Here is a 25,013-nt window from a genome sequence, read left to right as displayed (position 1 = left end):
CTAAGAAAAATTCCTTCTCTAGATCATTAGGACATATTCCTCCACAGTTGCTTGAAAATTACCTGGTTTGCTCCTGAACACTGTGAATGTTCCATAGGACACAGGAGTCATCCATCACAACGATGAAAGGCCAGACACACTGTCGTTTGATTCCCAGCTCCTCTAGACGATTCCTTTCCAGTTCTAGGTTGTGATAGGACAGCTCCTTAATGAGGAACCTAGCAGCACCTGGAAGGCAGTACAACTACAGCTCCACATCCTTCACTCAAACCAGTCATCTTCCCTCCATTGGTATCCTGTTCACATGGAGATTGTTTGCAGGTGGGAGCCTACCAAGTGTTCAGACCAGTGGTTCTATAAGCAGTGGATGTAAGAGTCAGTAGGCCGGGGTGGGGGTGAGGGTGGCTCAAGAGATGACTCTTGTGGAGGACCCAAGGTTGGTTCCCAGCACTCATGTCAAGTGGCTCACAACCACCTGTAATTCCAGCTCCAGGAGGATCTGATGCCTTTGGCCTCTGCAGGTACCTACACTCAAGTACACACACCGCACCCCATAATTTTTTTTTACAATATTTTTTAGAGAAGTCATTGGGAAAGGCAGTTTAAAATGTGGATTCCTGGACCTACCACCTATCAGTTGAGGGACCAGAAACCACTGGTGATGCATGAACTACACTGCACTCTTGACAAGTACTGCAAGAATCCAGATTCCCTGATACCACAAAGGGTACTGCAAAGAGCAAATGATACTGATTCGTTCATTAGAACATGGCAAGGAGCTCACTCTTAGTCACTCAAATGTGTTGCACTAGACAGTAGCCAGGGCCAAGATGAGTGAGAGAGTGGTAACAGGATTCTGGAAATAGGTATCCTCCTTAGATCTGCATTTTCTGAGAGACAGGATGGTGTGTTATATAGAATGGCCAGAGTGAGTTGATCAGGAACAAGCTGCCTGAGTCTTGAGTCCTGAAACTTTCTAGCCCTGTGATTGAACAAGTTAACTCCATTGAGCTTTGGCTTCCCCACCTGTAAGAAGGTGATGGCAGCATCACTGAGTTGTACGATGCCTAACACATGGCAAGTTCTCAAAAGAGTGTTAGTGATAACTGGTGATCAGGAATTGGCCAAATTTTATGAGTGGCCCACCCTAAAATGAAACAAAATGTTGATTGTAATGAAATGAAGGGGCTGGAAAAGGCTACTTAATCTATGGAAGAATGTAAAACAGTTCAATTAGATCAAAGGTAATAGTAGGATTTAGGAACATACAGCTCTCAAGAGTCTATGCAATACTTTGCATTCTCTCTGGGGGGGGGTGGCGTTTTTTAAAAAAATATTTTTTATCTTATGTGTATTGCCTGCGTGTATGCCTGCGTGTATGTAAGTGCACCTGTGCCGTGCAAGGCCCAGAGGACAGAAGGTATGGGATCCCCTGGAACTGGAGTTACAGTTACTAGCTGCCATGTGGGTACTGGGATTCGAACCCGGGTCTTCTGCAACACCCAGTGTTCCTAACTGCTGAGCCATCTCTCCAGCACCCCCCTGGGAGGGGGTATCTTTTTGAGACAGGGTCTTCCTGTAGCCCCAGTTGCTTTGGAACTCACTATGTAGACCAGGCTGGTCTCGAACTCACAGAGCTCTTCCTGCCTTTAATCCTTGCTGGGATTAAAGGCACACTCAGCTTTATCCTTTACATTCTCAACATAATATGGGCCACATAGGAAAAGATCCCAGCTAATAACATCAGTCAATGGTGAAAGACTGAAGTTTTCTCTGTAGGATCCGAAGCAAGATGTGGATGATTGCTTCCATCTAGTAGTACCAGAAAGTCTAGCCAGAACATTTAGGCAAGAAAAAGAAAAGTGATCCAAATCAGAATAGCAAAATTATATTCTCCAACAGTACATCTTATGTAGAGAAAATATTAAAAGTTCCACACAAAACTGTTAGAATTAAGTGAATTCAGTAATAGTTCATGTAAAATCACTTGCATTTCTGTACAGCAAAGGTGAACAGTCTAAGGAAATTAAGTTTAATTTACTGTCAAAAAGAATATAATACTTCAGAATAAACTAGAGACTGTACAGTGAGAAGCACACAATATTGATGGAGAAAATTAAATAAATGGAAAGATACCCAGTGTTTATATAGCTGTCAATACTACCTAAAGGTCCATAGTTAGTACACTTCTAATCAAAATCCCTTTTTTTCACTGAAATGGAAAAATCCATCCTTAATAGAATTTGAGGGCACCTGAAATTGCAACAATAGTCCTGAAAAAAATTGGAGGCGTCATTGATACAGGCAATAATTGTGTTTTCAAATAGGACGCCAAAGACAGAAAAAAACAGATAAATTGGGGCTTTAATTAAAGTCTCTGAAGCAAAGGAAATAATCCATGGAGTTGAGACCACACACAGGGCTGGGGAGGTGACTCAGCAGCTAAGAGTGCTTGCTGCTCTTGGATAGGACCTGGATTTGCTTCCCAGAACTGACTCTTAAACCACCTCTAACTCCAGGAGTTCAGCTGCCTTCTGGCCTCGTCACTTGGGTACACATGTGGTGCCCATACATGCAAGTAAACACACAAAATAAAAATCTTATTTAAAAAAAGACAGCCAGAATGGGACAAAATGTGGGAAAACTGATCCAACAAGGCATTAATATCTGGAACATAAAAGGAACTTGAGAAACAACAGCGAGTAATGCAGTTAAAAATGGGCTAGCTCGGCACTGTGCACACTTTACTCCCAACACTTGAGAGGCTGAGGCAGGAGAATCACCACTTCAAGATCAGCAATGGCTACATAGCAAGGCTTTGTTTAGAAAATAGCCCCCAAATGGCCAACAAGTATATAAAATGCTCAGTATCACTAATCATTAAGAAATGCAAATCAAAATTGCTGTGTGATAGCATCTCACCTCAGAATTGCTACTGCCAAAAAAATAATTTTGGCAAGGATACAGAGAAAAAGGATCTCTTAGATGTTGGTGGGAATGTAAACTGAGCTATTATAGAAAATGCCCAATGAGACCTTTAAAAAGCAAAGAAGTACCATATGATCCAACAATCCTACCAGTTGGTGTGTATCCAAGAGAGAGTAAACCATCGTACTAAAGAGGTACTTGCAGCCTGTGCCTATTCACAATATCTAAGATAATGGGATCAAAAAGACAAACACTTTCTTCATACACACTCATCTGAGAAGAGTGGACTGGGATATGGTCAATAGAGACTGGAAAGGGCAGGGAGGAAGGAGAGGGCAAGAAGTTCAATAAAGAGCACCGAAATTAGGAATTCTGGTTTTCCATAGTACAGTAGGTTAATTATTGGTTAAAAGAATCCATGATGCATTTCAAAATGACTAGAATACAAAACTCCCAGCACAGAAGTGATTCATGTTTAAAAAGAAGTGCTTATTACTACAATTTGATTAATAACATAGTACATGTATCAATTTATAGCCCATACAGGTGTACATGTCAGAATTTTAAAATGTTGGCTTTATATTTCTTGTTTTCAAAACTTAAAGCCACAGTCATCAAAGCAGTGTCTTAGTGATAAAAGACAGAGGGAGCCAATAAATAAACCCTCATATATGACAAGGGCACCAAGGCCATTCAGTGAGGGAAAGAACTGGCTTCAACAAGTGGTGTTGGAACATCTGGATTGCTATGTGAAAAAATGAAGTTGCACCTTTATCTTACAAGAATTAAAGTGCATCAGTGACCCAAACAAAAGCTACAACTAGAGAACATTTAGAAGAAAAAAAGATTTATGACACTGAATTCGGCAGTGATCTGCATGTGGTACTAAAACAAAAGGAAAAACAAACTGGACTTCATCAAAATTATCTTCTGTGCATAAAATTGACATTAACAGTAGAATGGGTACTATATATGTATATATATACATGTATATACATATATACACAGACATTATATATATGTATATATCAAGAGTTGACATTGAGAAAAAAAGACCTATAATTTAACAAAAAAGTGAGCCAATTGAGGAAATGAGCAAAGGACTTTGGGAGACATTTCTCTGAAGAAGACACCGCCTAAAACCAAAACTGCTCAAAGCCAAGCTTGGTGGCACATACCTGTAATCTCAGCTATTTGGGTGGCCGAGGCAGGAGAATCAATTAAAGCCCTGCCCGCACAACACAGTTCAAGGCCAGTATGGACAATGTAGAGAAACAATCTCAAAAGGTAAATGAAAAGGGGTTGGGGTTAGACTTTAGCAGTGGGGTGCTTGCCTATCATGTGAAAGGCCCTGAGTTCAACTTCCAATACTGGGGTGGGGGCAAGATCAAAAAACCACAGTGAAGTTAACACCTCAGGAAATAGATGGGGAATCTTAAAAACTATGGCACAAGAAGTGCCCCAGATGGCATGGCAGGATTCAGTTAGAGGTTTCTTGCCTGGTAAGGCTGGTGAAGGTGATCTAGACATCCCTGGTGCCTCTCAATGCTTCTGAATGAAAACTCTGAGAAGTCAGCCATTGTTATTTTTCCCTCTGGGGAAAACCAGGAAGGATTCCTTCCAGGAATCACTGTCCACTTGGACAGCATCTGCTGTGGAACTTGCTTTGTTCCCCTTAAGGAGACCCAGCAGGGGCCCCTCCAAATCAGGTGGATCACCACCTCCCACCCTACAGTAGTGTCACGGTAACATTCCAGTCCTAGAGTTTCCAGTCCAGGAACATCTGCTGTCTACATTGAGAAGACTCCCCAACCCTTCCAAGGGAGCTCAGTATTCCGGTGATTTCTTCATTACTAGTCTTCAGAAGCTAAGCATTCTGCAAAACTGAACAAAAAAGGCGGAGGCCTATAAAGCTGCAAAAAAGGGAGAACGACTCAGGTGAGTCAAAAGCCCTCTGGTCAGGAGGGTGGGGCAGTCTTTGGAAGACACACACGGGGGTGCGTATGGAACTCAGTTTGTCTTCTCAGCCCTTCTCCCACTCCAGGGGCGCCCCTTACCCACGCCTGCATTATTGAACATGCCGGGAAGCACCAGCATGATGTGGTTGGGCCAGTACTTGCGGTACAGTGGCATCTCATATTCTTTGACTACCAGAAGGTGAAGGTGGCTGATGCCCTCCATGGCATGGAAAAGGTTTAGGAGTCCATGTTCATGGCGACCACTGGAAGGAGTGAAAATAGGGCTCTTGACTGCATTCAGATTCTGTGGAAAGGAAAACAAGTGACACAGGAGGAAGGGAAAACCTGTAGAGGTGAGCAGCTTAGAGAACCCCACCCAGGGCCTGGCACCCCTCATACCCAGATGCTCTCACCCACCTTGTCTGAAACCAGGGGCAGCCGCATGCTCTCCAGGTGTCTGCCCTGCTTACTGAAGACAAAATGACTCTCTTTGGATTTGGGAATGATGAAATAAAGCTGAACTTCCTCTCCCAGCATAGAAGAAGAAAATGTGAACGCATGGAGGGTGGAGTCAGACATCTACATTTGCAAAGAAGAAAGGGAGGGAAGGTCAGTTTGTGGGTCTGGACTTGAGGCCATTTTTCAGACCATTGACACAAGCACACTGACATGAACTATTAAGGACCACCAGACCTGGTTGGGAGTAGCAACATGTGAAAGGCTTTATTGGTTAGTAGCTGCATCGATGGAGCTCATGCTGCCTCAATATAGCCTCCCCAAGGGAAGAGATACTTTGCATTCCTCATGAGTTTAGGACCACACCTGCTCAGTCTACAACACTTACCTATGTGTCAGACTGAACAAATGATCAGTTCTTTAAAAAGTAGGACTAGAACTAAAAATGTGTCTGCCCCATCATTGCTTGTTTCAGTGGAAGGTAAAGAAGTTCAAACATTTACCCCAGAATTTAGACCAGGGAGAGACCATGTGACTCATCAAAGCCATATATAAATCTAACCCATCTTTAAAGTTTTGGACATTCCATGCTCTAGGAACCTGTCTCTATGAATAATTATGTAATAAGGGTTTGTCAGACTTTACAATGCATACAGTATTTGGCTTAATGAAAGGATGGAATTCAATTTTCATTGGCAACTAAAATCCAGGTAAGTTTTAACCTAAATATTATATTTCAGAGAAAATTAATGTAGTTCTTCCCCTAAGTTCTGGTTTGTTCTGTATAATAAATGTGGGAATATATTACTTAGTACTGTAATAACAATATTAAGAAGGTTTTTAATACAGAAAATTTCTAAAAACCCATGATTTATAGGCTAACATACCTTTTTTTTTTTTTTTTTTTTTTTTTTTATTCCAAAAAAAAAAAAAAAAAAAAAAAAAAAACACCCAACACCATCTTGTTTCTAGAACTTTGGTTAGCTTTCATTTTTCTGAGTCAGGTTCTCACTGTAGAGCCAGCTGGCCTGGAACTCACTCTGTCCAGCAGACTGACCTCACACATGCAGCATTCGTCCTGCCTCTGCAAGAATCACACCACTGTACCTGGATCCTCCTCCCCTCCTTTTCCTGAGAATTCCTACCTATCAGTGAGCAGTGAAAAGTGTTGTCTCTGCAGGGCCCACTATGAGGAGCAGAGCACCTGCACGACTCTACAGCATCCCTCCACGGCTGTTGTATAACAGCTTTTCCTCGACTGACTTGTGGGCAGTGTAAGTCTTGTATCCTCATCTGTCAGAGTGTGTGGCTTGTGGCAAAAGCTCTACATCCACTGCCCTCACCACCCCATTGGCAAGCATCCTGTTGGGTCCTCTTTTTTTTTTTTTTTTTGGTCTTTTTGAGACAGGGTCTTCCTGCAATCCCAGCTGGCCTAGAACTCACTATGTAGACCCGGCTGACCTTGAACTCACAGAGATCTAACTGCCTCTGCCTCCCGAGTACTGGGACTAAAGGTGTGTGCTACCATGCCCAGTGTCTTCTATATTTTATAACAAATTGTGAACAGGGTAGGTAGGACGGCTCAGAGGGGAAAGGTGCTTGCCACCAAGCCTGACGTCCTGGGTTTGATGTCTGGAGCTTACATGGTGGAAGGAAGAGGACTTACCCCCTCAGGTTGTCCTCTGGCCTCTACGTACATACCATGGCATGCATGTGCTCATACACATGCATAGATGTACACACATACACTAAATGTCATTTAAAAAAAAATTGTTGGGGCTGGAGAGATGGCTCAGCGCTTAAGAGCACTGACTGCTCTTGAAGAGGACCCGGGTTCGATTCCCAGCACCCACATGGTGGCTACGAACCTCCTTAACTCCAGTTCCAGGGGAACTGAAGCCTTCTTTTGACCTCTGTGGCATTGCACGACATAGGTGCATTCACATACATGCAGGCAATACACTCATACACATAAAAAATAAAGATAATAAAAACATTAAAAAAGAATTTATCAGCAGACTAGTAGCTCACCAAGAAAACAAACAGAACATAACAGGTAACTTGTCCAGTTGTCAATAATGTTCTAGTGCATTTCTGAATTTCAGGATGTGCTTTTCAGGGGAAGGACCTGTTCCTGAGAATCAGGTTTGGGGAATTTCCTCAGCGCAGCCTAGAAGTGGCAGGCTTCCATGTACTCAGTGCCAAGTTAGAAAACTAGAAGATAAACTAGGAAACAACATGGAACTCTCCCCTCCTCCCAAACAGGCTTTGTCTGGGTACAAGTTTTTTTTCCTTTTTTTAAAATTATTTTTATATTAATGTGTATGCATGTATTGCCTGCATGTATGTAAGTGCACACATGTCGTGTAATGCCTGCAGAGGACAGAAGAGGCTGTTGGATCCTCTGGAAATGGAGTTATGGACAGTTGTTAGCTCCCATGTGGGTGCTGGGATTTGAACCCTGGTCTTCTGCAAGAACGGTCAGTGTTCTTAACTGCTGAGCCATCTCTTCAGCCCCCCTATTTTTTCCTTTTTGTGTTTAAAAATACACTGGGCATGGGGCTTGAGAGATGGCTCAGGGGTTAAGAGCACTGGCTACAGTACTCTTGCAGAAGACCCAAGACCCAGGTTCGATTCCCTATACCCACATGGCAACTAACAACTATAACTCTAGTTCCAGGGGATTTGAGGCCTCTTCTAACTTCCACATTGCATGGCACGGGTGCATTTATTTACATGCAGGCAATACACTCATACACAAATAGTAAAAAATCTATTTTTTACTAAAAGGTGCCAGATGGGACTGGGAGTGGTTGAATGTATATTCAGCATCTGTGAGGGCTTGGGGTCAACTCTACACACCTGGGAAGAGGGACCCTCAGCTGGGGAATTCCCTCTATTGGAGTGGCTTGTGGGCATGTCTGTGAGGCATTTTCTAGATATTGAGTGATGTGGGAGGGCTCTGCCTACTTTGGGTGGCACTGCTCCTGGGGCAGGTGTTCCTGGCATAAGAAGGCAGGCTGGGCACAGACCAGGAGAGCAAGCAGTAAGCAGTGTTCCTCCATGGCCTGTGCTTTAGCTCCTGCCCTGACTTCCTTGATGAAGGATTGTACTGTAAGCTGAAATAACCCTTTCCTCCCAAGTTCATTTTGGCCAGAGTGTTTTATCACAGCAATTGAAAGTTGGTCAGAACAACCCCTAACACCAAAATTTAAAAAAATAAAAGACATGCTGGGCATGCCTATAATTCTAGTCAGTACTCAGGCAGTTGAAGCAGGAAGATTGTGACTTGGAGGCCAGCTTGGACTAGTGAGTTCCTGTATCAAGAAGATTGAGGAAGAGGAAGAGGAGATGACTACTAATGAGTATAGCTCACCATGTCTTTCTCAGTCCTTACTGTGTGAAACAGGCATCAACTCCACTGGTCAAAACCATCCCAAGCTTGTTAGGCTTACAACTCTGTGGATCTGTTAGATCCATTTTGGCCAATGGCTCAAAGCAGGGAAAAGATGCTCTTGACAAGTACACTATAATATGTAGTTATTTTCAGGAACACAGATAAACAGCTACTTTCAAGCCAAACTGAAATGAAGCTGCTATCTCTTGCTGCAGTTCATTGAATCAGGGTTTCCCATGTTTCTCACAGGTGGTTTTTCCACACAAGTGAGCATCCTTTGTTTAGGGCCTGAAGCCAGAAGTCTCAGGTTGGGGGATGAAGAGATGGCTTAGTGATTAAGAGCACTGGCTGTTCTTGCAGAAGACCCAGGTTCAAATCCCAGCACCCACATGATGGCAAACAACTGTCCATAACTCCAGTTCCAGGGGGTCTGATGCCCTTTTTTGTTCTCCAAGTGCACCATACAACATGGGTGCACTTACACACATGCAGGCATAACACTCATACACATAAAATTAAAAAAAAATTTTTTTAATTAAAAAAAAAAAGCCTTGGGTTTCATCCTTCCACTCCACCCTTACCCACAAAACCCAGACTGGCAACAGAGGTCTGAGGCAAGGACCCAGGGGGAGCCATACCTGGGAGGTGGGGGTGAGGTCCATGTACTGGTGGCACTGCTCGCAGTGGTGGAAGGTGTTATAGGCTGCGTACTTGGTCAGCATCATGGATACAGTTTCTCGTTTCTGGGACTCACCTTTGCATTCCTTTATTACTTCTGTGTATATAGGGACAAAAAAACATCAGCCCCATAATATACATGTAAAGCCTGCAAAGAACTGTTCTCTAGTCTTCAAAAGCATTTTTTCCAAGGACAATATAATTTGCACCCTGATAAGCAGGTATAAAAACATGGAGGTGTGTGTGTGTGTGTGTGTGTGTGTGTAAGAGAAAAATGGGGATTATTTAATTGCTCTCAGCCTCCTGGTCTGATTTAGAGTTTCCTTAACCTTCACAAGAGATAAGCCTGGCTCCTCATGCACTGACCTTGTTTGACCCCTGCCAGCTTCTCAGTGTATACCAGGCTCATCAGACTGTACTTGGGATCATGCACACTGATGTCAAAAGGCATTTTGCTGAAGCTCTCGATGTCAGGCCAGGGCTCTCCCTCTGACTGGCTCACTTCACTGCTTTCACTGTGATCTGGGAAAACAGTGCACAGAACAGACATTTTCACCTCTTTCCTTCCTGAATGCCCCACGTCAGGGAGAGACGTGTTCCGAAGCATAAAGCCAGGAGGGTGAATAAAGGCATTTGTAAGAAATGAGCTCCCCTACACCAGAGGAGAAGGAACCAGAACTATTCCTTCAGAACTGTACTGGGAAGAGCATTTTTCCTCACTAGTCCTGTAATTAGTGTCTACAGACCCAGTTCACAAACTCCCATGCCAAAATATCCAGTCTCCCACCCACAGGTCCTTAGAAGCTTATTCAATTTGGATCATTTAAATTCTGTTTTAGCTATGAGGTTTTAAGGTATTGATGTCCTCGAGAATTTTGTTGAGGTATGTGTGATAGTGGGGGTTGATTTTAGTACTGGGGAATGAACCTATGGTATTGCATATGCCAGGCAAGCTCTACCACTGAGCCTTAGCCCCAGCTCTTTATTTGTTGACCTGTCTCACCTTGATTTTACTCTGGAGCCCAAGACTTGCTCTACAAGACTTGGAGTCCTCCTGCCTTAGCCTCCCCAGCAGCTAGGATTATAGGCTTGGTCACTGGGCTCTGAAGCTATACAAGAGATCTTAAGATACACTGAACACATGTCACAGCAAGTGTTGTATATTAGAATCACCTGGAACACGTGCTCTGTACCCTAGTACACACTCCCCCACCCCAACACATATCCTCAAGGGCAGTGAACTCAAAATCTTTTACTACCTAGGTACCAGCTACAGCCTTTGGGCATCTCTAGAACTTGAATCCTTTCCTCATCCCTTAGTGCTTCTCCCCTCTAGGCACTAAACGTAACTCCTCAGTGTACCTGCATTCTTGCAGGCCTTAGGGAACGCTAGGTATGGGATACTTAGGATTCTAGGGCAATGGCAGGCGCAGAGTATGTGTCTAGTAATGATGTTTATTAATAAAATGTATAAGATCAAAAAGTAGCTTGGGTCTGGCAAGATGGCCCAATGGATAGACTCTTGCTGCCAGGCCCGATGGCATGGGTAGGATTCCCAGGACCCATATAGGGAAGGAGAGAACAGACTCAAAGATTGTCCTCTTATCTACACCAATTTACACACACATTACACTTGATTTTTAGATCTTGGGTTATGTTTTCAGTTGAAGTTTGAATTTTACTTGAAATTTCAAGCATGTTGTAGTGAAGAAGGTGTTTTTGTGCCTTTCCAGAGCACCCTTAGCCCACAAGAGTGAGGGGGAAGGAAGAAAGCCGGGCTCACCTCTCAGTCTGGTGGTGATAGAGAGAGAGCCTCAGCGACCCAGGGGTTTCTGTAAACATTTCAGATAAAATCAAAGGCATCACTCTGGTGTGGTGCCAAAAAGTGTGGTGGTGGAGAGCTGGTAGGAACCAAGCCCAGACCCCTGGTTGGCTTGCTCTGACTTTGCCTTTCTGGCTCTAGTCCTTACTCAGGCCTTAGGTGTTCTTAAAGCAGCCTGGAGCTCTGGTTCCCCTCTATAGTCAACTCAGGGATTTGGTGCAGCTCAGCAGGAGACATAAAGAGATGCAGGTATAAGAAAGACCAGGATCAGAAATTGAATTTATATTCTCAGCATCAGGTACAATGGCTAACACACAGTTTATTCTCAGTGTTTGATGAGTGACTATTAGAAATAATTTTCAGTGTGTGTGTGTGTGTGTGTGTGTAGAGGTGAGAGAGAGAGAGAGAGAGAGAGAGAGGGAGAGAGAGAGGGGGGGGGAGAGAGAGAGAGAGAGAGAGAGAGAGAGAGAGAGAGAGAAAGAGAAATCATGGTTAGGAATGTGAAATAGGGCTGAAGCCCCAGTAAAATATTTAAATGTGGCCCTTTTTTTTGCCTGCATGGTTAATGGTCTTTGTTCTGGTTAAAGACAGAGCCATCTGCTTTTAAAAAGTGAGGTGGGATCTCTAAGTTCATTTGATAATCGATGCCTATTGGGTTCATCTCTGAGAGGCTTGAGAAGAACCACCTGCTCCTTCCCCTTCCTCCCGGTAGCTCCCCTCCAGCATGGAAAGGTGTTGGGGCCGGAAGCCGGGGCTTTGGCAGGTGCTCTATCACTGAGCTATATCCACAGCCCTAAAAAGAATGTTTATTCATCAGCTCCCACAGCCCTGTCAAGTCCATCTGCCCCTCACCCTACCTCATCTTACTGCAAAAGGGATGGGTTTTGTTTATGGGGCCAGCATCCAGCTGGACACACAGGTTTTCATTTTGTTCTAGAAATCCTAAACCTCCACTCAGAGCCTATGGTTGAAATGTCAGGGATATCCCAATAACGGGTGAAAGGCTGATAACATGGAACCAGAAATATACCCCTAGTCCTGAACACTACAAACTGGACTTTAGTGTTTTACCTAGGTGATGGACCCACCTACACCACGCCTATATAAAATGACTGGTGCCCAGCAGCTTGCCGTGTCCTGGAGAGAAGGACCTCCAGGAGCTACAAGAGACCACAGTTCACTTGGAATTCTTTGCTGGATGCACTGCCTTCAACCTCATGACAGTAGGCACCCACACCCCTGGAGGGTGCGAACCACCCCAGGCTCTTGGGCCTTAAGTCTCTGGTGAGAAACTCACCCGTGTTTATCTCCTCCTCATCATACACGTCTACCTCCAGGAGCCGGATGAGCATGCGGAAGAGGATCCTAAGGAACTGTAAATAGGAGCCAGTCTTTCCCACCTGATAGAAATATTTTTCATTGGGGAAGGGGGAAGGTGGGGAAGAGAGGGAAGGGGAAGAGAAAAGAGATTTCTTTCACACCTTGTATCAATGACTGGGGTCTGAATGAGGTCCTCACCCTCTGCTACCCCTGCCCATTCCCAAGACATCCCCTGATAGCTAAAACAGGGCTCAGCCAGGCCCGTTCCTACCTGGGGGGGGCCAGTGAGCAGCAGCCGCCGAGGATGGAAGGTCCGGACCCCCGAGCCGGGGTCTGGCTGGTTGCTGTAGTCTGCGTGGTGCTGACGGGCTGAGGTCCACTGGCGGTAGTAGAGGGACTGCTCCTCGCTGCTCATATCCTTGTGCAGGCCCGGCCTCAGGGAGCTCACCCAGGCCACATCGGCATGGGGCAGCAGGGAGGAGGAGGACGGCAGCTTGCTGCTCTTCTGGGATCCCAGGAGGCTGTAGGCAGCTTGGGATAAAATCACCACTGGGGGCAGAGTGGTGTGTAGGCCCCCACAGCCTCTGGGGGCCTGTCCTGGCCACACCAGGCTCTGGGCACCCAAGGACGATGATGAAGAAGGCTTGGAGGTGGTGCTGCTGGCCATCGGAGGGCCCAAGGAGTCACACTCCTGCTTCAGGGTCTCCCCAGCCACAGCAGTGCTGGCTGAGACCCCTTCATCTAGCCCCACACTGGTTGTGGGGCTCTGGAAGCTGGGAGTCAGGGACTGCTTCTGGGACTTGTCAGCCGTACTGGAGGAGCTCACCCCATTCTCCATGATGGAACCTGGAAGAGGACAGTGGGAACTCATCCTGTCCTCACCTCTTCCACGATGTCAAAGGCAGGAGGCAAAGGCTTGGAAGCTTTTTGGATTGCAGACCCGGTGCTAGATGCTGTGCCCCAGCCTCCACACTGCTCCAACCTGCTCCCTTGCCCATGGCTTGTGGGTGGAAGATGCCAGCAGGAAGTTGTTTCTTCCCTGGTTTCCTTCCTGCAGAGTCCCCCTGGGGTCCACCTTTCTCTCTGCTGGGGGCAGAGAAGGCTCACTAGACCCCAGCACTTTGTTACCTGTTGCTCCTTTTCTGGATCCTGCCCACATCTTGGAAGCAGTGGCTCTTAAACTATCCTTCCACCTCCTCTTTCAGTGGCAGTGGGCTTACAGGCTTCACATTCAAGTCTCCTATAATGACACTTGCCAATGGCAGACTGTGAGCCTTACACCTCTGGCTACTGTTAAGTTCCCCAGTCTGTAGCCAGTTCCTAAACCTGGTAGGGATGTCTCCACGGAAGGACAGAGGCAGACCTGCTCCAGACGGAGCTGAGTACCCCCAGAGTGTCTGCAATTTGTCGGTTAGTCGTAAGTTTTTCTCTAATAGATGGGCCTGTCTTTGGTTGAAGACAAAAGCTCCCTATACTCAGGGCTGAAGACCTTCTGTGAGCTCAGACTGGAGCTGCCAGGGTACATAGTTCCAACCTCAGATGTGGAATATCTGCCATCAACTGGCAGTTGTTAAAAACAAGCCCCTGTCTACTGCTCCTGTAACTCTGGGTCTCCCAACTGTTGAGATCAGGCTGTGTCATACTCTAAGTTACTCCATATTGTATAAAATTTTTTCAGGGTGTGCATTGTTCTAGGAGACTCTGTTTTGAGGGAAAAGGATGACTGCAGCCTCTGGGTGGACCCAGACACAGCACCATCTGTCATGCACCACACATCCAGCACAAACTGATAAATAACTTAGTCCTGGAAATAGAAAGGGTGCCACCCTATAAGTTTATCCGGTGAATGGAGACTCTAGGGATACATGGCTATATTAAAAATCATACCAGAAGCCGGGCATGGTGATGCACACCTCTAATCCCAGCACTCAGGAAGCAGAGGCAGGTAGATCTTTGTGAGTGAGGTCTGCCTGGTCTACATGGTGAGTTCTGGGCCAGCCAGTGCTATATAGTAAGACCCTGTCTCAAAACAAACTAACCAACCAAAAATTATATTAGGGAAACCATATCCAATAACTTAATCAGACATGCCAGACCAAAGAAAGGATGTAGGTAACTTCCTCATCTGGACTGCATAAAGTGATGGGTAACCTAACACTGTGGTGACCTGCCCCGGCACCAACGTATCCTGATACCTGATGTGTGTATCAAGGACCAAGACCCTGTCTGTTTCAGAAGCTTCAACTTGGCTTGGTCCCTGCTGTGGATGCAGCCTACTTAACTGTCTACTTGTTCGCACAGCTGGACCTGGGCTTGTCCTGCTGTTTCCTGATCTTGAGCCACTTCCTGCTCTTGGATTCCAGTGTGGCCTTTCACTTAGCAGTTGAATTCTACAGCTTCACTCTCAAACCTGACTCCAGCAGCTCCAATGGCAGCTCCAGCAGAAGCTCCCTCCCAGCACTGGTCTAGTTCCTTATCATATATATATATGGATTACAGAATGAATACACCTTAGAGTTTGCAGCAGAATTCAAGAGGGTTCCGAAGTGGGCTGAGAAAGAGTCTGTACTGATAAAATAGCTTACTGTGTGATGTGTGATATGAGAGTTAATGTTAGCAATTGAGATTGGAACAAAGGTAGGTGGATTATATGACAAATTGCTATCATTGAAACTGTAAAACCTTGTGAATTTATTGTTAATAAATTCTGACATTGTGGAAGGACCCAAATATGTTCATCTATGTTTCTGGCATAGTGCACTCATGATATTAGCCAGGTGGGGAGAGCCTGCCTTCTACTCACAGCTCCATCACCCTCAGAGGGAGTCCAAAGGCTGGAGTTCGAATGTTAAGTGTTGAACAGGGCCCACGGCATGGGAAAGTACCCAGCAAAAAGCGAACCATTGTACCTTTTGTGACTTGATCAGAGAAAATCAGGACAATGGAGGTGAGTGGGGCAGCTCTGCCAGAGACAGGAAAGAAGGGGTGACTGAAGAGCCCCTGAGAGGGAGACAGCCTTCCCTCCACCCCTTCACTTGTCCCTTCCTGATACCATATCCCCCATGTCCCAGATACGACATTTCCCATCCTTTCTGTTACCCTGCACTGTCCTCTGGCTTTATTCTGAGCCGGTTTTAGGAAAGTTGGGAGCAGACAGTGGTGGGGTTAATGGAAGTGAAGGGATAACAGGGTCAGCTCTGACCCTGCTGAGGGAGAGAGGCTGGATACACCTGAGAGAGAGGGCCTCATGTCCCTCTAGGCCCTGGGTCACAACGACAGGAGAGCTGACAGACAATAGCTCCTTCAGTTCCTAGGTGGAGTCATCCGACAGCTGCTGAGACTCAACAGAAGATGAATGCTGTTCTGGACATAAAACTGCGTGCATGCTCGTGTGTATATGTTAGAGTGATGAACTGATCTCAAGAATGATTCAGCAGAGGAGAGGGTGCGGGATACATGGTTACCTTTGGTAGGGAATGCCTCCCTTTAATCTCCTTGCTCTTTGGTCCATTCTCTGAGTTTTCTGCATTAAGCTTCATTACTTTCTGAATTGGAAAAATCTGGAAATAGGGCTGCATTTGCTATATTACAGTTTACCAAGAGGAAATTCACACCAGACTCTGCTGTAAGACATGCTGCTGTAAGAGGAGAGCCCCCCAGGCTGCCTGCAGTCAACTGGTGGCCCAGAGAGGCCTGCAGTGTACAGACACTTGCCATTAAGTACTTAGGATAGTCATCTATCCATCCATTGATTCATATAACCATTTGTGCCAGGTAAAAAGCCACCTAACAAACTTACAGCTTCAGTCTCTAGATTAAAAACAGGGTAATCTGAGCTTTGGGGTAACTGCGAGGAGACAAGTCGGGGAAGTACAAGCTCTGCCTTCCACACACCTTCCTACCTCTACGGAGAGAGTACTGACCAGAGGTTCCTGTGACAGCGCTGCTGTTGCTCTGTGGCCGCTCCAGGTCAATGAGCAGCTCCTCGGAGTCATTCTCACTGGCAGGGACCCTCTCAGTCTCCTTCCCACTGAGGTCCAGGGCGGCAGCAGGCCCCCGGATGACCTCTTTTGAGACATAGCAGCATGCCAGGCCCACCTCCTGCTCCAAGGCCGTACGAGTTAAATAGCTTGAGTCGATTAACCGTAGGTCACAGTACTTTAAGGACCTGCATAGAAATAACTACATTGGTGGCATGTCCCTCTGGGTGGGCACAAAATATTTAAGTATGCCTGAAGGTCCTGTGGCTCATGAGACAGTGTAGACCACAGGCTCAAGTGCTGGCTAAGTCTGGTTTAAACCTCAGTTCTGACACCTCCTAGCTATTTATCTCTGAGCTTCATAGAGGGCTGGAGCTGTTCAATGGAAGAACACTTGCCTAGCATATATGAGGCCTGGGTTCCAGCTTCAACACCATAAAAAGAAGAAGGCTAAGTAGAGAGGAGAACAGGGCTGGCAATGTAAGGAAAGAGGCCTGCTACATGGTAGGCATCTTAGGGTGTGGCCTAACACAAACAGTTAACATTCAGTTGATGTTTTTATAGTCATTATTTTCTAATCTGTAGCCCCTAAGTCCCCAAGGGAGTTTGGAACATCAGATTAACATCTATCTGTCTGTCTGTCCGTCCGTCCATCTATCCATCCATCCTGCCTTTCCTCTCAGCCTCACTGACTGCCTTGCTCTAAGACACAACCAGAGCCCCCAGTGGGGCTCCGTCCCATTCCCAGAACTTTTGAGTGCTCTCTGGAAACTGGAGTGAACGACGGCTCTATTTCTTTTGCCCCTGCATGAAACGGTTACCTGCCAGACAACCAAAATGGATGTCCATCAACCAAGCATCCCTTCAGCTGGGGAGCTGGGGAGAAGCAGTGCCAGTCACTCACACTGTACCTGGGGAAGGTTTCTCCAAGAGGGTCTTTGCCTGTTAGTATCACTATACAAGGCAGACCATCTAAGTCTTGATATGTCCGGGGGATCCACTCTTCCTGCTCATTTCCTCTCCAAGTCTGTAGAAGAGACATATAAAAAAATAATTAAAACCCTGTAACTCCTTATTCAACTTTACACCTATTTAAAGGTTTCTGGACACAGATTTCAGGCACATTAATTTTCCTAATAATTTCCACGAAGTGTGTGGAAGTATATAATATATTCTTTTAATATATTCTTTTGTTGTTTCTTTGAGAGACAGTTTCATGTAGCCAATGCCAGCCTCAAACCTCCTATGTAGCTGAAAATGACTTTGAACTCCTTCTTAAGTGCTGGGATTACAGGCATGTGCTGCCATGCTGGCTCTATATTTGGAAACTTTAATTGCTATCTTAAAAGCACACACAATGCACTTCCATCAGAGTGGAGCTTTAGTTTTCAGCTCTGTCTCATGCCAGAGAAACATCACTGGCCAGAGAAATACAATGTAGAACATCCTACCAATGATGTAATATGCATACATCTTGGCTATACTACCTGACTCGGGCACTGACATGTATTTTTTTATACAATGCACCAACTCTTGGAATTGGTTGACTGACAAAGACAGTTCCAGTTCTGAATGTCTAGACAGAATCTCAAAACTGATCTAAAACAATTTAGTGAAGTTAGCTACCTCTGATTGCTATTTTTTAACTTTCTCACCTTATTGACTTTAAAAACTCGCAAGGAGTTGGGCCTGGTGTTGCAAGCCTGTAATCCCTACTCAGGGGGCTGAGGGAGAAGATCTCAAATTCAAAACCAGCTTAGGCATCTTAGTAAGATGATACATCAAAATAAAAAGTAGAAAGGGAGCCAGGCGTGGTGGTGCACACCTTTAATCCCAGCACTCGGGAGGCAGAGGCAGGCGGATCTCTGTGAGTTCAAGGCCAGCCTGGTCTACACAGTGAGTTCCAGGACAGCTGGGGCTACAGGGAGACCCTGTCTCAAAAGACCAAAAGGAAAAAAAAAGTAGAAAGGAGACTGGGGATATAGCTCGGTGAAGGAACACTTGCCCACCACACCCAACGCTTTAGGTTCAATACCCCACCAAACCTGACAAGTAATTATTGGCTTGGGGCCTCCAAAGAATGCGTTGGAAGACTGACCAAGCTAGATGAAAAGGAAAAAACCAATTGCCTTTAATAAAGTTTGTTCATGGTTTCACAAAGTATCTATTAAGCACCAATTTTTCATATATTATCACAAATATACATCCACATAGTATCTTTAATGAATGAAACATCACTTTTGAAAACATGACCATATCATAAAAGAGAAAAAAAATCCCATCAATTTTAAAGATGTTCAAAAATAAAGAGATTTTATAGTTTTGCTTTGTTTTTGGTTGAGATAGTCTCATGTATCTCAGGGCCGGCCTTGAGCTTGCTGTATATTTGAGGGTGAACTTGAACTTCTGATCCTCCGGCCTCTATCTCTCAAGGGTTGAGATTACAGTTATGTGCCACCAAGCCTGGTTTCATGCAGTGTTGGGGATCATATAGGGGCTTCATACATGCTGGATAAGTGTTCTGATAGCTGAGCTGCATCCTCAGTGCCCAGACTTTTCCATTTCAGAACAGAAAGAAAACAGGCCAACTCAAATAGTAAGGTATTTTTTTTTATTATTACCTATTTAGGATGTAACTATATATTAGCTTTCTAGCAGGAGTTAACTAACATTTCTGACAATGCTTTGGGGGGAACGAACACTGAGAACTAAGGTATTAAGCAATACACACAATTTTATTTTCAAATAGAATGGTATTTCTTTTGCTAGGGCCAAAATGTGTTGAACTCTATCAGGCAAGAGGTAATTTAATAGGGTTTGATTAATGACTTGTTGGCGTGTAGAAACATGTAATGAGAGCTCCTGGATCCCAGTGCTCAGGAGGCTAATACAGAAAGATCGTGAGCTCAAAGCCATCCTGGACTGCATAGTGAGACCCTGTCAAAAGAAGGGAAGACGAGAGGGAAAACGATGAAGAAGAACAGTACATAAAAATACACATATCCCCAAGAGGACCCTAACTATTCTCTACAAATTTCTTGATTTATTTATTTTTACTTTATATGTATGAGTGTTTTGCCTGCATATATTTAAGTGCATTGTGTGCATGCAGTGCCTGTGGAGGCCAACAGAGGGCATCAGATCTTCTGGAACTGGAGTTACAAACAGCTCTTAGCTGTCTATTTTATGTGGTGTTGGGAAATGAATCTAGGTCCTCTTCAAGAACAGTCAGTGCTGTTAACCACTGAGCCATTACTCCAGCCCCAACCCTAACTATTCTTACGCCTTTACTTATTATCCTATTTTTTATTTTCTCTATGTACACACAGACACACAGATGCACACACCCCATAACTGTTCACAGATTTGAGAGACTTTTTATGCCTTTGAAAAAAAATAGCCTTCCAGAAAGATTTTTCAAAAATACATTCTCACAGGCTAGTGATGCAGCTTGCTTCATAGAATGGTTGCTTAGCATGCACAAAGCCCTGGGCTTGATCCCAGGACCTTGGAAGCTGGGCATGGTGGTATATACCTGTAATTGTAGAACTTGGGAGGTAGAGGAAGGAGGGTAAGAAATTTGAGGTCACCCTCAGCTGTGTAGTGAGTTTGAGGCCAGCTTGAGCTACATGAGAACTTGTCTCAAAACAAACACTTCAAAAAAACTTTCGGTTTCCCATACCACTGCATGCTAAAGAGAACCATAATGGTATTGCAATACACACAGTCCTGGAACGTGAATCATGTTATTTTGGATTTATGCTTTTCCTGACAATGGGAGTTTCTTTGAATACAATAATAGCATAATAGGATGCTTTCCAAAAATGAGAGTTTCAGAAGATTATCAAACACAGCTCACTTTATTTACTCTTGGCCAGTAAGAATTAGCCATGTAGCTACACATGCTTTCCCATATTTCTACTTGTGATGGATGACAGTGACAGTTCTTCCATGAATCCCTCATGGCATCATAATGATTTTACCCTGGAGGCAATTAATCCAATGCAAAAGACTGGGCAGGAATTGAATTCTGGGTTAATCCTGGCCTCAAGACCAAAGCAATCTTATGAAGTCTTCACAGGCTTGTTAGACAAACTATTTGGGTTAAATTTTTATCTGTCCAAGGTATTCGTCATTGCTTGCCAATTCACAATACAAAACAGGATAATATGGGATAAGCACAAAAATGAAGCACTGTTGGGTTTTACCTAAGACCAAAGACAAAAGGTGGACCCGTGCTTCTGAGAATGGTAAAGGAGGTAAGTTAGAATCCACCCAGTAAGACACAGTCTTGCTTAGATGTGAACATACCAAGAGGACTTCATATTTTCACCCTTATATAGAGAGTATAAAAAGGGATACACTGATGTGATCCAGAGGTTCTGAGAATCTGGGATTCTCCTCTGTGGCTGGCAACTACTCATACAAATTAAGAGAGCTATCAGTACTTTGAGAGGTAATTACTTGGGACACCCTTCACATATGTACATGCTCATAACAGTGGTCGTCACCTGGGCTGCCCAGCCCCAAAGCCCCCTGAAGCACTGCTGGCGATCCTGATATGCTCATAGACAAGAGATGGATGTCAAGCTTCATTGTGGTTTCTAAACAGTGGCCCATAGGGACAAGTATTTACAACCCACTGATGTATATTGATCTGCTAATTAGCCCTTTTAAACAAATGGCAGGCAACTCTGTCAAGAGCTAGTAATCAGAGTTAGTGGAGACCCAGAGAAGATACTACAGACCCAGTGTCTCCGGTAACAGCTTTGTGATTCCCCAGAGTGCTGCTGATTTTCTGTCTCCTCAAGTTCATCATTAATTAGTATTTTCAAACTGCCTCAAGCCCAAGTCTCAATGAGTTGTACTGTGAAGAGAGCGTCACACTGTGAGAAAGGCTTCACACTGTCAGGAGGATTTCACACTGTCAGGAGGGCTTCACACTGTCAGGAGGATTTCACACTGTAAGGAGGGCTTCATACTGTGAGGAGAGCTTCACACAATGAGGAGGGTTTCATACTGTGAGGAAGGTTTCACGCTGTGAGGAGGATTTCACACTGTGAGGAGGGCTTCACACTGTGAGGAGGGCTTCATACTGTGAGGAGGATTTCATACTGTGAGGAAGGTTTCACACAGTGAGGAGAGCTTCACACTGAGAGGAGGGTTTCATACTGTGAGGAGGGCTTCACACTGAGAGGAAGGTTTCACACTGTGAGGAGGGCTTCACACTGAGGAGGGCTTCACACAGTGAGGAGAGCTTCACACTGAGAGGAGGGTTTCACACTGTGAGGAAGGTTTCACGCTGTGAGGAGGATTTCACACTGTGAGGAGGGCTTCACACTGTGAGGAGGGCTTCATACTGTGAGGAGGACTTCATACTGTGAGGAAGGTTTCACACTGTGAGGAGGGCTTCACACTGAGGAGGGCTTCACACAGTGAGGAGAGCTTCACACTGAGAGGAGGGTTTTAGGAGTGTTCTTTCTCATTCCAGGGATTTTCTATACTGTGGCCTTTGACCATAATTTTATTTATTTATTTCTACATTATACAAACCTTAATCACATATACGTACTCACAAGAAACTCAAGGCAGAGAACTTGCCAACTTTAAATAACATTTAGACAACAGAAGTCACACCAGCAAAAAGGAAAACAGCGTATTTCTCAACCAACTTTGACAGACTGCATTCTCTCCCTCTAACTCTCCCAAAGGGAAAGAAGAATGATCACCAGTGACAAATGACAGTTGCATTAAAGCAACATCAAGAGCCAGCTTCACACTTAAGAGAGAACACTGTGTCTCCTTCACCACACATTCTGAGAAAATTTTTTCTAGTAATGAACTACAGAAATGAACTCCGAGCCAGGAGTTGTGGCACAAGACTCAAGAGGTAGAGGTAGGCAGATCTCTGTGGGTTTGAGGCCAGCCTGATCTACAGAGAGTTCTGGGCCAGTCAGGCTACAAGGTAAGACCCTGCCCTGCTCCCCCCCCAAAAAGAAAAAAATAGAAATAATTTTAGGAAGTATAGTCTTTGACCATACTTTTAAATTGTAAACATATATCTATACCTGAAACATACATGTTATAACTGCTACTACTACAAATAATAGTTTCTATTTGGGGATAATTTTATTTGTTCTCATTGCTTATCAAATATTTTAGACTTCAAATTAGGTTAGCTAATACAATAGGAAGGTTAACATTTGCAAAATTATTTATGAATAGTAAATAGAAATCTCCAAAGTAGAGCTTGTAGAAACTACATGGTTTAACTCCTGCATTTTGCAGATGGGAAAGTACAGCTCAGGGTGACAATTCAAATTTGCCCAAGACCATGCATTTTTTCATTTCACCAAGTCTATGCCAAACTAGATTATTCTTAATTCAATTTAATTTGGGATTTTGTGTGCACAGTGCAGATACCATGTTAGTCTAACTCAGACATAGAGTAGTTCGATCATAGGTATCTGAGTGAATGCTTTTTAATGGCTGGGAGAAGTTAGATTATAAATCCTCAGGAAAAGCCTGGGTCAGGCATATGGCAGGAAGTTAGGTTAGTTGATTCATGCCTGACAGGGGGTGTAGGGGACGGGCAGTCAATTCCTGACCGTGCAGAGGGAGCAGTAAGGGGCTAGGTCGTGCACTAAATCCCTATGTAGGACACTTGGTTATATCAGTCCAGCCAAAGCCTGGGGGCTGAGGGGCAAAGCAATACAAACAAGTTGTTGAGAAATCCACATGCAAGAGCTTCTTCTAAAAAACTCTATATGAATACTAAGATGAAACAGAATACTTTCCCGACTAGCCACCAGCTCACAGAAGGGCTAGATGGACAGAAAAGAAGTAGTGAGTTGAGAAGACTTAAAGTGTACCCCAGAGAGGTCTGAGAGAACAGCTTACCTTTCTCCTGAGGAAACAGATGGCCATGGGCTAGATGCATCTCCAGCAAGGTCAAGAAACATGGGGTCAAATTAGTCATCTCATGTTTTGCACCTGCAGTTGGAGAGCATGGAGACCAACTGCATGCACACGGCAAGGGGGCTTGATGGGATCTCTAGCAACTGGTTCCAATTAAGAAAACAAGTATATCCTGTAGTTTAGCCTGAACATTGTCATGGAGATCAAATTCACACATGCACAAAAATCTATTAAACTCAGGCATCTGGGTCACCCAGATAGGAGTCCTTAGGAAACAGAAACAAATGGTATTCCTGTCCATTGCTAACCTTTAATCGTGCCACAAAGTGAGTTGCAACACTGAGTTCAGAGGCTGGGTTCCCCAGGATGATCTCAAAGCGATACTGCAGACCCAGTTTGTCGCGCACCTCCTGTAGCTGCTCCTTGGCCAACATCGCCAGCTGTACTGATGGCACCCTGATGATGAGCATGTGTCCCCTCCCACTTTTGTTTTTTCCTGGGGAACTGATGAGGTCATCCATAATGCTGAGAGTTTCTGGTGTGCTGTGGTCTCGGAGCGATGCCATGGTAGTGAGAGCCATTAGGGCCTCTGAGTACTGCTGGATGAGAAGGTAGCAACGGACGACCATGCTATGCAGCCGGGGGTACCTGCAACAGAACACAGGGAGCTAGCACTCAGCAAAGGGCCAGCTGGAGCAGCAAGGCATGCACAGTGAAATGTAGATAGTGGGGAAGGGGCTACAGAACAGAATGATCTAGGATCTTACATCACTAGAAGTAGCTGAGCTTCCAAAGCAGGTACAAACATACTGGGAGAGGCAAAGCAAATTAGAGGATAATCTAGGGGCCCTGCCTTCTCAAAGTCTGATCTACAGACCAGTAGCAACACCTCCCACCCCAGATTTACTCAATCAAGACCTGCAGCTGAACCAGACCCACAGGTGATTCAGATGCTCATTAAGTACTGAGACACACTGGTTCGTATAGGTTAATTGTGGACAGAGTCATAATGGATAATCCCTGGGTCTTAACCTCTTGCTGCTGGCATGGGGTGTTGTCAACTTAGTTCTTAGATTTAATTACAATAAAGGGAACTGAAGTATTACTGTTGTTATCTTTGGAATATCAGACTAGCCAGGTGTGGTAGTGCACATCTTTAACTCTAGCACTTGGAAGCCAGAGGCAAGAGGGTAAGTTTGAGCCCAGACTGGGTTACATAGCAAGTTCGAGGCCAACCTGGGCTACATAGTGAGCTACTGTCTCAATAAAAACAAAGAACAGCAAAAAAAAAAAAATCCCAACACATTAATTATTGCTAATTTGAGGTCAGCTTCAGCAAGACAGCAGTAACTGTTATCTTTCCATAAAGTATGAGTTGGTGCAGGAGACAATTGGAACTGACTGGAAAAAGAGCATCCCCTGGTGGTGTAGCTTCTTGTTACCAGAGACTGCTCGGGCAAGGGAGCAAATCTGAGCTGGGGAATAGCACCCTTAGTACCTTCTCCCCCTGCCTAGACTGCCACGTGAGAGTCACACTGGTCACATGGGCACTTCTT

General features: G+C 44.8%; 1 protein-coding gene and 1 pseudogene across 3 annotated transcripts in view; both read right to left on the bottom strand.

The window, feature by feature from the left end:
- Positions 1-25,013, bottom strand: part of Greb1l (GREB1 like retinoic acid receptor coactivator) — a 274,544-nt gene that overhangs the window by 9,806 nt on the left and 239,725 nt on the right. For all 3 annotated transcript variants that reach the window (XM_029560559.1, XM_008826964.2, XM_017796571.1), the window contains 10 exons: positions 23,766-24,105; positions 17,451-17,566; positions 16,483-16,727; positions 12,831-13,405; positions 12,537-12,639; positions 9,784-9,939; positions 9,378-9,514; positions 5,304-5,465; positions 4,986-5,190; positions 63-228 (listed from right to left, as the gene is read on the bottom strand). In XM_029560559.1, coding sequence (XP_029416419.1) covers positions 63-228; positions 4,986-5,190; positions 5,304-5,465; positions 9,378-9,514; positions 9,784-9,939; positions 12,537-12,639; positions 12,831-13,405; positions 16,483-16,727; positions 17,451-17,566; positions 23,766-24,105 — 2,205 coding nt within the window. The remainder of the gene's footprint in view (positions 1-62; positions 229-4,985; positions 5,191-5,303; positions 5,466-9,377; positions 9,515-9,783; positions 9,940-12,536; positions 12,640-12,830; positions 13,406-16,482; positions 16,728-17,450; positions 17,567-23,765; positions 24,106-25,013) is intronic.
- LOC115069247 lies at positions 22,216-22,417 on the bottom strand (annotated as a pseudogene).

This window comes from Nannospalax galili, unplaced genomic scaffold, assembly GCF_000622305.1.
Source record: "Nannospalax galili isolate Female #2095 unplaced genomic scaffold, S.galili_v1.0 scaffold511, whole genome shotgun sequence".
In the NCBI taxonomy this organism is placed as follows: domain Eukaryota; kingdom Metazoa; phylum Chordata; class Mammalia; order Rodentia; family Spalacidae; genus Nannospalax; species Nannospalax galili.
This window is presented reverse-complemented; position numbering and strand designations above follow the sequence as displayed.